The 18,713-nt window shown below is 35.4% G+C and overlaps 1 protein-coding gene across 8 annotated transcripts in view; it reads left to right on the top strand.

Moving 5' to 3' along the window:
• Positions 1–6,620, top strand: part of LOC105486047 (periostin) — a 35,373-nt gene extending 28,753 nt beyond the window's left edge. The window contains exons 21-23 of one of the 8 annotated variants that reach the window (XM_011748726.2): positions 275–358; positions 4,679–4,720; positions 5,765–6,620. In XM_011748726.2, the coding sequence (XP_011747028.2) occupies positions 275–358; positions 4,679–4,720; positions 5,765–5,802 (164 nt within the window). In that variant the 3' untranslated portion in view covers positions 5,803–6,620. The remainder of the gene's footprint in view (positions 1–274; positions 359–4,678; positions 4,721–5,764) is intronic. The other 7 variants (XM_011748729.2, XM_011748727.2, XM_011748731.2 and 4 more) reach the window with 7 other exon arrangements.
• The last annotated feature ends 12,093 nt before the right edge of the window (positions 6,621–18,713 follow it).

Raw genomic sequence — 18,713 nt, forward strand, 5'->3', positions numbered from 1 at the left:
CTATCTCATTCTATTGTTCATTTCCATACCAACAAGAAAAAGCACAAGAATAAGGAATTAAGCATAAATGGCAGTCATTTTTTTTATACAGTATTTTGTTCAACAACTTTATAAGAATATTGGTATGTCAGAAAACAGCACTAAAAGTTGTGAAAGAACCGAGTGTTGGACTGGAATATCATTATTGGGCAGATGCCATTATTTATGACATAAAGTCTGCTGTCTTTATTTTGTTATATAAACCAATTTCTGCTATAAACGTGTATCCTCTCAGAGGTCACCAAGGTCACCAAATTCATTGAAGGTGGTGATGGTCATTTACTTGAAGATGAAGAAATTAAAAGACTGCTTCAGGGAGGTTAGTAAAAGGACAACAACTAACCCCCTTAACAGGTTGTAGTGACTGAGTTCAACTTTTTAAAGACTGAGCAAGCACATTTTTTCTTTTAATTAGGTTAAAAAAAAAAAGACAACATCTGCTGTTGTCTTAATAGATGGATTGGTTCAATGGTAGTTAACAGTTACAAAGAAATGATTATTAAACAGTCTTTAAAAAGTTCTATGGTATAAAGCTTGGGGAGCAATGAATATTTTTTTGCTTTGATTCAGATAATTTTAAGGACCTTTTAAGTAGGTGAAAGGGAAATAATTGTTAAATTGCTAGTTGTTAAACAAGCCCAAATTTGATATACGTTTTACATTAAAAAAATTATATTCACTGCCCCCATAAGAGCAATCAAGGCATGTCTTTAAATTGTATGCATAGATATAGCCAAAAACAGTGCATTTAGTAACATTCTTTTCCAAAACTATTTTCTTGGGAATGAGTAACTGTTTCTTCTAACAGTTTGAGTGATAATTTATACCTGCAGATATAAATTATTTTGCATATAAAATTAATCTTAATCTTTTATGGAATGTTGTCTATGGCATTAATGGACCTTAAGAACAAAGAAAAGAATTCAAAATCTTACATAAACCCTACATAGTAATTATTCAAAGATGCCCTAAGTGTTTATATAGATATATAATTTGTATCATTGGCATTTGAATAAGTAAATTTCTACTTCATTTTTTAACAAGGAAAGTATTTAAATTCTTTAGAAAAACCAAATAGGCACTTTGAAATATACCATTAATTGAGAAACGTAACTGAAGTTTGATGTTTATCCAAAACACAGTCCAGATGACTTTTCAGTTTAATTTTTAAAACTATATCACTATGTCCAAGAAAATGTAAATTATCTTGGGACTTTCTATATTTTTAGCAATTATTTCTATATTCTGTAGTTTAATAAACATAAAATCTCTTAAATAGTATTTAGAAACTTGTTAGTGACAGTTTGGAAAAATTTTAATTCAACCAGCAATTGAATTTTCCCTCAATAGAAATATATATGTCTGAAAAATACAAGTTTCCTCCCAGAATTCCAAGAGTACGTAACACAACAGAGACATAATGGAACCAAAGATTCCTGTAGGATCTAACAAAGAATTCACTATCTACCCACAAATGCTCAACTGTCTGCTAGGAAAAAAATCTAAGGATTTGAGGGAAGAGACAAACACATTATGAAGATTAAATTGAATTCTTTTTTTTCTTTTAGTCCTTGCCATAGTAAGCAGCTTTGTAGAATGGTAGTGCTTTTTAGGGAATCAATAAATTAGTAACTGCATCAGTTTATATTGCTTTAATTCATCTAGGCTTAAATTTCAGGTAAGTATATTTTCTTCCCCTTTGATAAACCCTTGTTATTGAGGTCACTATGAAAAATCCAGCTAAATACTAAAGAACTGCTTCAGCCAAGAAAAGATATAACTGCTATAAGTATATGACGTTCAATTTTTAGTTAATGAACTTTCTTAGCTCTTGTCTCTGTTCATCCCAGAAGTTTATTCCTTTAGTACCCAGTGTATGATCTCTCTACATATCTGTAAGGCATCAGTTTTCACAATGCCACATCAACTATTGTAGCATTGTGAAAAAACAAAAAAACATGAAAAGTTTTTATCAAACCATTTCTCCAAGGTTTTGCTTTTTGTAGGAAAGACACTATATGCAGTAGAGTTACTTGCACCAGCATTAATTGGACCTGCTTGTTTTCTTTTTTTCTAGCTATCTAAAACCATCAGGTCATTACTGAGTCACAAGTGTCCCCTTGTCTAGATCCTAAAAGGCATTGATAAAAGAAGCTAGTAAAGATTACATTATGTAAAACTTTTTTTTCAAGGTCTCGCCAATCGATGCATATCTGAACCATGCTCTTCATCTCAATAAGTTCCACCTAAAACTCAATTTTCTATCTAAACAGTTCATATTGTATGCATTGTGGTACGTGTAGTACATTTTTGTACTTTTGATAATTTGAGTGTGTTTCTCAATCATTTAAGTCATGACTATTAACATGGCTAAGTGGTTCTTTGAGTACTGATGTTGTGATTTGTCACTGATATATTTCCGAGACCTTAACTGAAAAAATTTCTCATTAAATGCATAAAATTTTTATGCTTACCTTAGAACTATACATTCTGAAATGACTCAAGCAATTCAAGGAGAGTAACAGACTATGTTGAAAGGAACAACAAAAAGTCATTTTTGAAGATTTTTGCAAATCTGCCAATTTAAGAGGTTAAGATTTGCAATCTCTACAGAGAAGAGTAGATCGGGTTGTAGGTCTGCATTCAATCTGAGCCCCAACTCAATCCCAAATTAGTTGACTCTTTTCTTGCTTGTTTCCTTCATCTGAAAGTGAGGATAGTCATGACATCTACAGTCTAAATGAGTTAATGTATGACAAGCTCTTAGAACAATGTTCAACACAAAGTAAGCTGTCAAATGTTACTGTCAGAATCATCAATTGACATTAACATGGTCAATTAAGTAATGTTTCACACTCAACTTTAAATTTCCATAGTCATAGCCATGGAAACATACAAGAAACAAACACGCAACAAAAAATGTCAAAATAATTGAGCTGGGCACTTTGCATGCTTTAGAAAATATGATGTAGGGTGGTTCTTTGTGCCAAGCTATTCAGGTAATTGGTTTATCTTCCCATGTTTTGCTGATCTAAACATGATCTAATGTAACGCTCATTCATGTTGACGTAGCAGAGAGCTGCTAGGAATAAACCTGTTTTCTACACATTAATCAAGCTGTTCTTTCAAAGTGTTTGACACATTGAATGTTTTTTATTCTGGAATATTATCATAGCAAAACATTAATTGGATGGTGTCAACATTATGAAAGGAAATCTGAGCACACTTGCTTGTTTTGAAAAGAAATTGATAAATACTTCTATGATGCAGTTTAAGTTATACAATTAATTGCTATCTGGAACTTAAGTTCACTATAAGCAGTGTGACTGTGTACCAGTTAAAGGTTGGATCTGTCTCTTCTTGACAATTTTCTAGAAGCCATTATTTTGTTACCAAATAAACCTGAAGAAATATTTATATTTACATTTATGTCTATTTGAGAATATTTCATAATTCAGACTTGGCTGTTTTACAGACTTCTCCCCATTACCCAACATAGTGAGATTTTTCTATAGTTCTGTATTTTCCTCTAGTATTAATGTGGTTTTATAAATGATTATATGCCTCATATTCTGGGGGAAAAGACATGGGAAAATGTGCTAAGTAGACAGAAACAGAATATAAGTTTTTTTAATGTCATTTCTTTTTTAAAAATTTGCTTGGTGTCATATAGCCAAAACTATTCATGGTGATTGTTTCATTGCTTACTTTTTATATGATTTCAGAGAATTGAAAACACATATATAATAGAAAAAATTGGACTTCATGCCGAGTATAGATTATATATATAAAAGAAGTCAAAATTTGGAGAAAAAATTTAAAAAGTAGGAAAAATGAAGTAACTATAGAAACTATATTTACTCTTTGATCTCAAATGCCCAAAAACTAAGTGAAAATGTGAATTTAGGCCTACCAGGTCACCTTGTCAAAAAACTAAAAGAAAAACAGAATTGAGAAATGTTACAACTATAATACCACAAAACAGCATAGTTTTGAAACACTTGCAGTTCTTAAATATAAAAGCTTTTATTAGTGAATTTTTTAAAAGGATTTCACAGGATTGACACTGAATCAGGTTGGGAGGTGGAAAAGGGTAATGGCATATTCTTCCTGAATTGCTTATTATAACATTTCTAGAATCATTAGGTTAATGCTACTTTGTTGTCCTCATGTACAATAGAGGAATCACCAGTTGATTTTAATGATAATTTTACAGAGGCATACATTACAAATAGGTATGACTGCAAAAACAGGTGGCTAACTCTGGGAAGATACTTGTGTTAAACTTTATATGACGTTTAATAACCCTTCATCATAAGGCAATGTTTTTTACAAAAAGGTTGAAAAAATCATGTAAGTCATTTACTCTGCAAAAATGGCACATTATTATGTGGGGGTCCAAAATCCATAATAAAACAATGTGTTTTGCAACTAAGAAACATTCATTATGATATATGGAAAACACTGTCTACTTGTCCTGTCAGAAAATGTGAAACTCTGAGGATCATAAAATTTACTAAAAGTGATCTTCATGTTTAAGTGATACTTAGACTTTACACTGGTTCTGCTTAACCGTGGTCTCCTGTCCGATTTTAGCCATAATTGCAAAGTATTTCTAACTACAACAATTTAATTTTAGACACACCTGTGAGGAGGTTACAAGCCAACAAAAAATTTCAAGGTAAGTGTATTGGCTACAGTAATGTGTGTATATGGCCTCTTTTGTTATATGAGGAGAAATCAAACAATAGAAAAATCTTTTAAAGTATTTTATTGAACTTTGCTATGGATCAGAGAGAAAAGTTAGCCAGTTTCGATGAAAAATATTTTGATATCAGAAAATAAGGGAAAGGCCAACATACTAATGTAAACTGCTAGGCATACTGAACCCTTGAGATAGACTCAAGTGTATAATCTCCATATATATATATACATATATATGTCATGTTTTATATGTACAAGTATGCATGTAATTTTGTGTATATGAGTTAACTCAAAAAGAAATTTTTGAATAACAGATAAACAAATGTAGAATGCAGGTGGACCTGAATCCTCAAAAATGTTATGTGAGACGATGTTACAGTTTGAGACATAAGTAAATAAGAAATATATATATGCAAAAAACCATTAATATAGCTATTTACAAAATGTTCATTTAAATGTGATTATATATGTATATATCACATATGCATTACAATTTATTTCATAATTACACTATGTGCATTTTCTAATTCCTCCACTTAAGTTATCTTACATTCCAAATACATTGAGAAAGCAAGAATTTCCCTTGTGGAACCTAGAGTAAATTGCAAGCTTGGAATTACAAGTTTGGAATTTCTGGGTTAATTACATACTAGTAGTCAAAAGAAGACGCAAGGCTTATCAATGCACTATAGGAACATCACACTTTAAGCCAATCCAATATATAGACCTTTGAAAGTAAAAGATCAACTGCACAGATTTTTTTAAAGAATGTATCAGTAAATCTATGTAAATATCCAAATTCACACAAATTTTCTAAAGAATTAAAATTATTAAATTTCAAATTATTTTTACTTTTGATCAAAATACAATATTTGCTTCACCATAAGTTGATATTAAGAAAAAAATCTAAAATTTATTACAATAAAAAATGACTTATGATAGATATACAGAGAATAATATATTCTTAAATTTTAAAATTTCCTTACATTTAGTCTATACATTCTCCTTTCTTTCTAATTAGGATCTAGAAGACGATCAAGGGAAGGTCGTTCTCAGTGAAAATCCAAAAACCAGACAAAAATGTTTATACAATCCTAAATCAATAACCTGTCCTTAGAAAATTGTGAGAGCCAAGCTGACTTCAGGAACTGAAACATCAGCACAAAGAAGCAAACATCAAATAATTCTGAACACAAATTTAATTTTTTTTTTCGGAATGAGAAACATGAGGGAAATTGTGGAGTTAGCCTCCTGTGGTAAAGGAATATGAAGAAAATATAACACCTTACATGCTTTTTCATCTTAAAAGTTCTGGCTGACTTTGAAATCCATCAGAGAAAAATGCTTGTCACCAGATTCATTACAATTCAAATTGAAGAGTTGTGAACTGTTATCCCATTGAAAAGACCGAGCCTTGTAATGCATGTTATGGATACATAAAATGTATGCAAGCAGTTACCTCTCCATGGGAAGCTAAGTTATAAAAATAGGTGCTTGGTGTACAACAAAACTTTTTACATCAAAAGGCTTTGCACATTTCTATATGAGTGGGTTTACTGGTAAATTATGTTATTTTTTACAACTAATTTTGTACTCTCAGAATGTTTGTCATACGCTTCTTGCAATGTATATTTTTTAATCTCAAATGTTTCAATAAAACCATTTTTCAGGTATAAAGAGAATTACTTCAAATTGAGTAATTCAGAAAAACAAGATTTAAGTTAAAAAGTAGTTTGGACTCGGGAACAGGACTTTATACCTCTTTTACTGTAACAAGTACTCATTAAAGGAAATTGAATGAAATCAGTGTTTGAGTTTTTCTTTAACTTTTAAGTTCGGGGTGTGCAGGCATATGCAGGGCGTGCAGGTTTGTTATATAGGTGAACGTGTGTCATGGGGGTTTTTGTATAGATTAAGAATCATTTTTGTATAGATTAAGAATCCGGGCACGGTGGCTCATGCCTGTAATCCCAGCACTTTGGGAGGCCAAGGAGGGTGGATCATGAGGTCAGGAGATCGAGACCATCCTGGCTAACACAGTGAAACCCCAGCTCTACTAAATATACAAAAACTTAGCTGGCTGTGGTGGTGGGTGCTTGTGGTCCCAGCTACTTGGGAGGCTGAAGCAGGAGAATGACATGAACCCAGGAGTTGGAGGTTGCAGTCAGCGGAGATCACGCCACTGCACTCCAGCCTGGGCAACAGAGCCAGACACTGTCAAAATAAATAAAAAGAAAAAAAAAAGATTAGAGAATGAATCAATCGTTAAACATCAGCTGAATACTTAATATAACCCTAGGACTGTGCTAAGCCGTGAGGATTCAAAGGATGAATCAGGCTTATTTACTGTCCTCAAATGATAAGGAGACATGTAATCAATTATCATCAATACACCATGGGCTATGCTAGTATCATAAACAGCACGACACAAGCATGGATGCATCAATTCATTATTCCTGGGTTAGGCATGGGGGACCCACAGAGATGTCCTTAACTTGACATAACAGAGTCCATTGCATGGCAAAGAAGAAATTTGTTTGTTGGGAATGATGAAAAGATTGACTTGATCAACTCAGACCTCAACAAGTGGCATTCTAACTTAGACTGATTGACATAAGAGCCTTCTGGAAACAGAATCCATACTGATGAGAAACTGAGTGGTGAGGGTGAAACAGAATTATACCATGCATTATAGGGCAGTCATTGGGAGACTGTAAAACCTAGGAAGGCCAGACTGAAGATATAAGGCTTAGCCATAAATGCCCACCTGAGATCAGAGAAAATTGGGCTCAGCACAAAGGACCTAAGAAAGGGGCTTGGGTAACTGAAAGATTCTTGTTTGATTAGTGATTAGGGTGAGGAAGTGAGGTATAAGATTGTGAGAGTGTCATTTACTAAAGTGCTGGATAGCTTTGGTTTTCGAGAATGCCTTCTCATCTGGGAGAGGGGAGAGATTTATTTCTACCATTTAGAGACCCGCCATTTAGAGCAGAGAGATTTATTTCTACCATTTAGAAAATACTCTACTAACTCTGTGCCAATGGAGAGAATCTCAGGTGGAAAGGGTGTGGCTGTGATCTTCCCAAGATGATTCAGAAGAGATGGTTACATAAGGTGGTACTGGTAGAATAGACTAAAATATCATCAGTATTGATGGCTACTCCAAACAATTACCATGTGTTTAGGATGCCAGAGAAGATAATCAGTTACTTGCACAGAAGGGGCAATAGGTAGGTCCACTCATTTAGCCACCTTCAAGATTTTTGTTTGAAAATAAGCCAAACGCTCCAAGATTGGGCTTTGAATATGGTAATCCAGGACAATAAGACTGATGTTGAGGTCTTTTTAGACTGCTGACTCAGGCACTGGATTTTTTTTTTTTACCATAGAAGAAAAAGTGCTCTGCTTTTTACCATAGAAGAAAACTCAGCAATGGCTCAAGCATACACATAAATCCAGCCTATCTTTCTGGTGAAAGACAGTCTTTTGAGTGACACATGTAATGTGTTTACAAATAAAATCTAAAGAGAAAATATTAAGAAATAGTAATATAAATCAAAAGAAATAAGATTGAAAGTATAAGAAAATAAAGAACAATTTAAAACCCTAAAATCAGGACTAAAAAATAACCACTAAATACTAATTCTATTCAGACATTTTCTAAAAGTTGAAGAGGCATTGTAGTATGTGATTTTTCATACAATAATTAATCCTTTAACAATTCTGATTTATTATCTCCAGTTTTGTGTGAAAAAGAGGATCAACAATTTACATAACTTTTCTTTCTTCTTTTGCCTTGTACTGAAATGATATTGATCAACTTACCACATCCCATTACCCAACAAGTACAAACTTGGGCATAGCAAACAAGTTGTTTGCAATAGTGATGACTCTTCTTACCTGATTTTGACTCATTTTTTTTCTATTTAAGTGGCATATTAACTTTTGGTTTGGGCACACTGAACTTAGACTTGTGGTCTTAGCAGCAATCTCTATAAAGCACTGTTTCTCAATGTTAGGGCTATGCTATTCTGCATCAGAATCAACTAAGAGGGCTTATTTTATAATAAAGATTTCTGGGTCCATCCAAGACTTAGAAAAGAATCTTTTGGTCAAAATTCCCTGTGGCAGACCACCACAGTTACTACTTGAGACCATCACTACACAACTGTTACTACTGTTACTACTTAAGACCATTCATTACGACAGTTACTACTGTCACTGCTTGAGACCATCATTACGAGACTGAAGGAAGGGACAAAGGTAGAAGTGAAAACTTAAGACAAAAGTAACTATTTTAAAGGAAGGGGCCGGGGGAAGAAGAGGGCTCCCTGCTTCTAGTAAGCAAGGGCAGCTGCAGCCCCTGAGCTTCCACAGCCCTTTGTATTTATTCGGTAGAATGAGCAAGGAGGAGGAGGTAATGATTGATCAGCTGCTCAATTGATCACAGGTTCATATAATTACTAACAGGCTTCAGATGTGCCTAATCACGAGAAACACTGCACTTGGGGCATAACTGTTGGGTGGCAGACGCAGTTTGTCAGTTTGCCAACATTCTGCATTTATGAGAACAGTCTGCTGTTTACTCCTATAGGCTCCAGTGGTATACTGAATTGATCATGACCCTCAATCTTTCAGCCTCCAACATTTTCCCCTTTGTTTTGAATTAATTTGAGAAAGGCAATATGCAAAATGTGCAGCCTTCAATTGCTGGTTGGTGGTTCGTTCCATCTTGGCATTCAGTTCTTACTGGGGAAACCAGGCCCATGGTTGGGATCCATGGGTCCCCTCCGGTCTTCTGTTCCATGGTCGTACACCTCGAGGGCACCCATACGGTTTATTTTCCGTGAAAACACAAGCATACCCTTTTGTCCCTATGTTAGTAAATCTACCGAAACAGAAGCAAAAGGCTTTATGGCTGTAGCCGCTAGGCATGCCACTCCCGAAGCATCTGCTGTACAAGCTGCAACTCAGCCTCTGCCTCTTTGGTTAATTGCCATGGGGTAAAACTTTCCACTGATGAGAAACAGGATATTTCTGATTAACGGAAGGCACAGAGAAAGCAAATCAAGGCTTATCCTTCTTGTACAACAGTATAGCAAAAAAGCAATCCTAAACCTTCCATTTGCACTCTACAGGTGGGTCCACTAGATGCTATGGGTTGTGATACATAAACCTCTCTCCTAGTTGTACTTCCAAATCCCTGACCTCCTCATTTCTCCTTACGTAGAGAAGGATGCAATTTACAGGGAATAAGCAACAGTTGCGCAATATATTCTCCTGGTTCAAAACCCAAAGAGCTTGTGACATTACCACTACCTAAATTTCTCCTTCATAATCCGAATCAACAACACCTAGGCCTGTAAGTTAAGACAGGTTTTGCCCAAAATCCCAAGTATCCTGTTGGCAAAGGTCCCCAAATACCAGTGTGAATCTTGGTGGGTTTGTCTCCTCCAACTAACGTAACCCCGTTCTCTGACAGAGATCTAATCCTGCGCTTCCAAGTGTTTCTGGGGTGAGGAAATCAATGAGCCTCTGGAAACCCACCCCCGAAATGGAGCTGTGGTCGGGACGGGGAATGCTCTCATTGCTTGAAATGTCCGAGTCCAGGCCCCCTTCTTGTTTCCCAATAGGAGGGTGCCGTTTTGATGAAATTTTGAGTGGCGTTGATTAGCCCAATGATTTCTTTTATTGCAATGAGAGCAAAGTCCTGGCATTTTTTTCTGTTGAGAGGGGAACTGTGTTGTAGGATCCCTTCTGCCCAGAGGTCCGACAGCATTCTCTTTTAAAACATCCAATTTTTCTACACTTATAACACTTTCCCTCTTTAGGGCTTAACCCTTGGCTTCTTTTAGATCTGTCAGCTACCAAATTAGCCATTGCCTGAGTCAACACCATAGAGCGATGAACCTCAGCTCCCACATCTTGACAAGCTGTAAAACCTCCCAAGTCCTCTGCACATCTCACAGGTGCCAGTACACGTTTACAATCCATGAAAGCCAAAGCTAAAGTTAGCCTTTCTGTAGCCACAAAAGATAGTACAGCCTCTCCTGTTGACCACTTTCAATAGGTGCTGTAAGTGGGGCAAAAAATTCTCTCAAGCCCTTAATGACAAAAAGATGGTACGTACCAAACTCAAAACAAACAAACAAAAATAACCATATTCTTCCCCATGTTATCCCGATTCAAAAAATTCCCATTCTTTGTACCTCTAGGGCACTGACCAGTACCTTTTTAGAGCACTGACCTTATGCTGCTGCTAGCAGACTTGTAACTGGGTTTCTCATTCATCTGGTTGGTTCCAGTTTTTTCTGTTCCAGCAGACCTTCTCTGTCCCTATCATTCCCCGTCTGTCCCTGCAAATTACTGCTAGTTTTTGCTAGTCTCTGCTAGTCTTTTGCTAGTCTTTATCTATCCCTATCTGTCCCTGTCTGTCTCTATGCTCCCTGTTAGTTCCTTCAAGTCTCTGTCTTTCCCTACCTATCTCTATTTGTCTCTATTTCCATCTCATCTCTATTTATGTCTATTTATCCCTACTTATCTCTATTTGTTCCTGCAGGCCTCTTCAGGTCTGTTTGTCCCTGTTTGGGTGCCACTTTTGGCAGACCACCACGGTTACTACTTGAGACCATCACTATGACAGTTACTACTCTTATTACTTGAGACTGTCATTACGAGATTGAACAAAGGGATGAACATAGAAATAAAAACTTAACAGAAAAGTAACTATTTTAAAGGAGGAGCCAGGGGAAGAAGAAGAGAGCTTCCTGCTTCTAGTGAGCAAGGGCAGCTGCAGCCCCTGAGCTTCCACAGCCCTTTATATTTATTGGGTAGATTGAGCAGGGAGGAGGAGGTAATGATTGGTCAGCTACTCAATTGATCACAGGTTCATATAATTACTAATAGACTTCAGATGTGCCTAATCACAAGAAACACTGCACTTGGGAAGTGACTGCACTCAGCATTTCTTCTGAGCAGCAGATACAGTTGGTCAGTTTGCCAACATTCTGCATTTATGAGACCAGTCTGCTGTTTACTCATATAGCCTCCAGTGGTATACTGAGTTGATCATGACCCTCAATCTTTCGGCCTCCAACACCTCCCCTGTGATTCGTTTTTAACTTTTATTTTGGATTTGAGGGTACATGTAAAGATTGGTTATATAGGTAAACTCAAGTCACGGGGCTTTGTTGTACAAATTATTTCATCACCCATGTATTGAACCTAGTACCCAGTAGATACATTTTCCATCCTCCCACTTCAAGTGGACCCCAGTGTCTGTTGTTTCCTTCTTTGTATTCGTGAGTTCTCATCATTTAGCTCCCACTTATGAGTGAGAATATGTGGTATTTGGCTTTCTGTTCCTGTGTTAGTTTGCTAAGGATAATAGCTTCCAGCTCCATCCATGGTCCCACAAAATACACGCTCTCATTCTGTTTTATGGCTGCATAATATTCCATGATGTATATGTACCACATTTTCTTTATCCAATCTATCTTTGATAGGCATTTAGGCTTATTCCATGTCTTTGCTATAGTGAGTAGTTCTGCAATGAACATTCACTTACACATATGTGTTTTTACAATATAATGATTTATATTCCTCTGGTTATATACTAGTAATGAGATTGTTGGGTCAAATGGTAGTTCTGTTTTTAGTTCTTTGAGGAATCACCATACTGCTTTCCACAATGGCTGAACTAATATACACTTCTACCAACAGTGTATCAGTGTTCCCTTTTCTCCACAACCTCTCCAGCATCTGCTATTGTTTGACTTTTTAATAATAGCCATTCTGACTGGTGTGAGATGGTATCTCATTGTGGTTTTGATTTGCATTTCCCTAATGATCACTGCTATTGAGCTTTTTTTATATGCTTGTTTTTCTTTTGAAAAGTAGCTGTTCACATACTTTGCCCACTTTTTTATGGGGTTGTTTGTTCTTCTCTTGTAAATTTGCTTAAGTTCCTTATAGATGCTAAATATTATACCTTTGTCAGACGCATAGTTTGCAAATATTTTCTCCCATTCTGTGGGTTGTCTGTTTACTCTGTTGATAGCTTGTTTTGCTATGTGGCTCTTAATTTTAATTAGATCACATTTGTGAATTTTTGCTTTTCCTTGCAATTGCTTTTGAGTGTCTTTGTCATGAAATCTTTGTCCATTCCTATGTCCAGGATGGTATTACTAGGTTGTCTTCCAGGGTTTTTACAGTTTGTAGGTGTTTTTTTGTTGTTGCTTTCTTTTTTTTTTTTTTTTTTTTGATAGAGTCTTGCTCTGTCACCCAGGCTGGAGTACAGTGGCACAATCTTGGCTCACTGCAAGCTCTGCCTCCCAGGTTCATGCCGTTCTCCTGCCCCAGCCTCCCAAGTAGCTGGGACTACAGGTGCACACCACCACACTCGGCTAATTTTTTGTATTTTTAGTAGAGACAGGGTTTCACTGTGTTAGCCAGGATGGTCTATCCTACATTTAAGTCTTGAATCCATCTTGAGTTGATTTTTGTATATGGTATAAAGAAAAGGTCCAGCTTCAGTCTTCTGCTAGCCAGTTATCCCAGCACCACTTATTGAATAGGGAATCTTTTCCCCATTACCTGTTTTTGTCCCACAACCAACATCATACTGAATGGGCAAAAGCTGAAAGCATTTCCCTTGAGAACCATCACAAGACAAGGATGCCTTCTCTCACCACTCTTATTCAACATAGTATTGAGTCCTAGCCAGAGCAAACAGACAAGAGAAAGAAATAAAGCACATACAAATAGAAAGAGAGGAAGTAAAACTATCCCTGTTTGCAGACATAATGATTTTATATCTAGAAAACACCATAGTCTCAGTCCAAAAGCTCCTTCAGCTGATAATTTCAGCAAAGTTTCAAGATACAAAATTAACATACAAAAATCAGAAGCATTCCTATACAGCAACAATAGCCAAGCTGAGAGCCAAATCAAGAAGGTAATCCCATTAATGACTCACAGAAAAAGAATAAAATAACTAGGAATACAGCTAACCAGAAAGGTGAAAGATCTTACAATAAGAATTATAAAACACTGCTCAAAAAAATCAGAGATGACACAAACAACATACCATGTTCATGAGTAGAAGAAAAACACATGCCATGCTCATGGATAGAAGGAAACAATGGCTCATGCCTGTAATCCCAGCACTTTGGGAGGCGGAGATAGGCGGATCACCGGAGGTTGGGAGTTTGAGACCAGCCCGACTAACATGGAGAAACCCTGTCTCTACTAAAAATACAAAATTAGGCCAGGCACGGCGGCTCACGCCTGTAATCCCAGCACTTTGGGAGACTGAGGCAGGTGGATCACAAGGTCAGGAAATCGTGCCCATCCTGGCCAACACAGTGAAACCCCATCTCTACTAAAGATATAAAAAATTAGCCAGGCGTGGTGGCAGGCACCTGTAGTCCCAGCTACTTGGGAGGCTGAGGCAAGAGAATGGCATGAACCCAGGAGGCGGAGCTTGCAGTGAGCTGAGTTCATGCCACTGCACTCCAGCCTGGGTGACAGAGTGAGACTCTGTCTCAAAAAAAACAAAAACAAACAAACAAACAAATTAGCCAGGCATGGTGGTGCATGCCTGTAATCCCAGCTACTCAGGAGGCTGAGGCAGGAGAATTGCTTGAACCCAGGAGGTGGAGGTTGTGGTGAGTCGAGACCATGCCATTGCACTCAAGCCTAGGTAACAGAGTGAGACTCCTTATTAAAATAAATAAGTAAATAAATAAATAAATTTTTTAAAAAAAGGCTTACTGCCCAAAGCAATTTACAGATTCCATACTATTTCTATTAAACTCCTAATGACATGCTTCACTGAACTAGAAAAACAACTATTTTAAAATGTATATGAAACCAAAAGAGAGCCTGAATAGCCAAGGCCATTCAAGTTAAAAAAAAAAAAAAAAAAAAAAAAAAAAAAAAAAAACAACAATGCTGGGAGAACCACATTACACTAGAGGACAACAACAACCAAAACAACATGGTACTGATACAGAGACAAGCATGTAGATCAATGGAACACAATAAGGAGTCCAGAAATAAGATCACACACCCATGACCATCTGATCTTCAACAAAGTCCCTGTGATTCTTATAAACATTAAAGCTTTTGTTTTATTGTCTGTTTGAATAGCTATTTTAAAGTAAAATTACATTACAATGAATTGAAAATATTTTTGTGCAATTTGATAAGTTTGGGCATACTATACACCTGTGAAAACCATCACTACACTCAGGCTTGTAAATATATTCATCATCACCAAAAGTTTGCTTATGCTCTTTTTAATTCCTACCTTCCTACCCCTTCATGCCCCAGCTCCAGCTCCAGGCAACCACATATCTACCTTCTATCATGACAAATAATTACATTTTCCAACTTCTATACAAATTGAATCACACAGTACGCATAGTTTCTTTTTGGTCTGATTCTACTTTCTCTTGAGTTAATATGTAATAGTAGAATGACTGGATCATATAAAACGTGTATGACAAACATTTTTGGAAACTACCAGGTGATACTCCAAAGTAGTTCTACTATTTTGCATTCCCACCAGAAATATGTGAGAGTTCCAGTTCCTTTTACCAACACTTTACATGGTCAGTCTTTCTAATTTAACTATTCTAATAGGTATGTAATGGAATCTCATTCTGGTTTTAATTTGCATTTCACTAATGCATGTTTGCCATGTGCTAATTTGACATTTGTGTATCTTTTATTTGTATAAATTTATTGTACAAGTGCAATTTTGTGACATCCATAGATTGTATAGGAATCAAGTTACAGCTTTTAGGGCATTCATCACCCCAATAACACACATTGTATCCATTAACTAATTTCTCATCATCTTCCCCCCATCTTCACCCTTCCAAGTGTCCATTATCTATCATTACACTCTCCATGTCCATGTGTACAAATTATTTAGCTCCCACATGAAGGAAAACATGCAATATTTGCCTTTATGCATCTGACTTGTTTCACTTAAGATAATGATCTTCAGTTTCATTCATGTTACTGCAAAAGACATGATTTCATTTTTATGGAATAAATAGTATTCCATTGTGTAGAAGTATTGCCTTTTCTTTATCCAATCATCTGTGGATGGACCCTCAGTTGATTCCATATATTTGATATTGTTGATAGGGTTGCAATAAACATACAAGTGTAAGCACCTTTTTAATATATTGATTTATTTTCCTTTGGGTAGATACACCATAGAGGGATGGCTGGATTCAATGATAACTTTATTTTTAGTTCTTTGAGAAATTTCCATATTGTTTCCCAAAGAGGGTGTAAGAATTAACATTCCAACAATAGTGTATTAGAGTCCCCTTTCCTCTGCATCTTTAGTGATCTGTTCAAATCTTTTGCCAAATATTAGTTAGATTCATTTTCTAAATTAATATTATGGAGTTTTGAGAGTTTCTTATACATAATTTGAATACAAATTTTTTATCAGATATATAGGGTGAAATGTTTTCTCCAAGCATGTGAACTTTCCTTTCATCCTCTTAACAGTATTTTCAAAAGACTGAAGTCAAATTTATCTCTGTTTTTCTTTTCATGGGTTGTGTTTTTCGAGTCATTAAAGAAATATTATATTCACTGAAAGTCACAAAAATGTTCTAGTACATTTTCTCTTACAAGTTTTATTAGTTTTTTTTTTTTTTTTTTTTTTTACATTAAGTGTAATGAAAAACAAAAAGTGTTCATGGTTAAAGGAATGGTTCTTTTTTTTTTTTTCTATAGGTTACCAATTATTCCAATTCAATTTTCTGAAAAAATGATTCTTTCTCTACTGATTTGCCTTTGCATATTTGTAAAAAGGGCCACATTTTGTGAGTCTATTTCTGTTACTTTCTTTCTATTCTTTCGTTTTGTTCAATTCATCTATTTGTGTATCTTAATGAAAATACCACACTGACTTGATTACTGTAGGTTTGAAATAAGTCATAAAATCAAAAAGAGTAAATCCCCAATTTCACTCATCCTTTTCAAAGTTGTTTTGGCTATTTTAAGTTATTTGCATTTCCACAGAATGTTTACATCAGCTTGGCAATTTCTATTTTAAAAAAAAAATCTGCTGGGTTAATAATTGGGAATGTGCTGAATCTACAGAGCATTTTGGAGTTAATTGAAATATTTATAATATTTAGTCTCCAAACCAGGAACAAAATGTTATTTGTTAGTTTACTTAGGGTCTTCCTTATTTTCTCACCAATGCTTTATCATTTTAAGTTCACAGGTCTTCCACATCTTTTGTCAAGTTCTCCCTAAATATTTAATATTTTTGATGGAATTATAAATGGCATTGTTTTTATTTAAATTTCTGATTGTTTACTTTCTGTATTCTCATCTTGTATTCTGTAACCCTGTTAAATTCAAGGTTTAATTCTAGTACTAGATTAATTCTAGTAAGATTATATAGTATTTTATACATAGATAATTATGCTGTTTGCAAATAAAGATAATTTTACCTCTGTCTCTGTGATCTGGATGCTGTTTATATTTTCTTCTCTTCTGTCACAGGTTGATGTTGAATAGTGGAACAATATCGAGTAGAAGTGGTGAGCAGACATGTTGAATCTTCATGATCTTAGAAAAAAGCGTTCAGTCTTTCAACTTCAAGTTTGTTGTTTTCTTCCTTAAATGTTTGGTAGAATTCACCAGTGAAGTTATCTAGGCCTGCAATTGTCTTTGAGGGAAGGTTTCTAACTACAAATTCTCTTTATTTAATAAATAAAGGGTTATGCTGATTACCTATTTTTTCTTGAGTGAGATTTTGTAGTTTGCATCTTTCAAGGAAAGAAATACGTCTATTTCACACAATTGTCAAATTTATTGTATTGTTTAAAATATTCCATTATTATCCTTCAAATATCTTTAGTGATATTACCTCTCTCATTCCTGAAACTGATAATTTGTGTCCTTTCTTATTTCCCTAACCAATCTACTAAGCCTTCAATCAATTTGTTAATTTTGCTAAAAAAACAATCGTTTGTTTTCATGAATTTTCAGTATGATGTTCCTGTTTTCTGTTTTGCCGATTTCCACCATAATATGTGTCATTGCCTTTCATCTACTTAATTTGACTTCAATTTGATCTTTATTTTTTAGTTTCTAAACTCTGAGTGTGTGTTTGTGTCTCATGTCTCTACATAACTTTATGAACATATGGACTACAATTATAGTAACTGTTTAATGTCTTCTGCTAATTCTAACAATTGTGCCAGATCTGGATAAGTTTAGTTGGTTAATTTTTTTCCTCATTTTGCACCGTATTTTCCTGTTTCTTTTCAAGCTTGGTAATCTTTGGTTGCCAAACATTGTAAATTTTGCCTTGCCGGGTGCTGGATATTTTTGTACTTCTATAAATATTCTTGCACTTTGTTCTAAGATGTAGTTTGGTTATGGAAAGAGTTTAATTCACTGGGGTCTTGTTTTTAAGATTTATTAAGCAGAGTCAGATCTGTGTATAATCTGGAGTTAATTATTCCCTCCAACTTAGGCATGACTCTTCTTAGAACTATTCCCAATTTCCAGCGAATTATGAAGTTTCAAAATCTAGATGGTGGGAATAGGTGCTATTTAAGGCTTTATGTGAGAAACTGTTTACTCTAATTTTTCAGATGGTTCTTTCTCTGACCTTTATTAGTTTTCTCATATGCATGTGTTGATCAGTATTCTGCTGAATACTTAGGTGAACCCTCTACAGATCTCCAGAGTTCTCTGTCTCTCTATAGCTCTGTCCTCTCTGGTCCTCAGTACCATGAACTATATTTTCCTGGCCTCCTTCAATGCTCAGCTCCATCTTGTTTGCCAAGATTCACCTGGATTTCCCCTTACTGCACTACAGCCTAGAAAAAGACAGAAAGCTGGGGGCAATCACAGGGCTCATCTCACATTTCTTTTTATATCCAGAGAATCACTGTGATTCATTGTCTGATGCCCAG

Source organism: Macaca nemestrina, chromosome 16, assembly GCF_043159975.1.
Source record: "Macaca nemestrina isolate mMacNem1 chromosome 16, mMacNem.hap1, whole genome shotgun sequence".
Classification (NCBI taxonomy): Eukaryota; Metazoa; Chordata; class Mammalia; order Primates; family Cercopithecidae; genus Macaca; species Macaca nemestrina.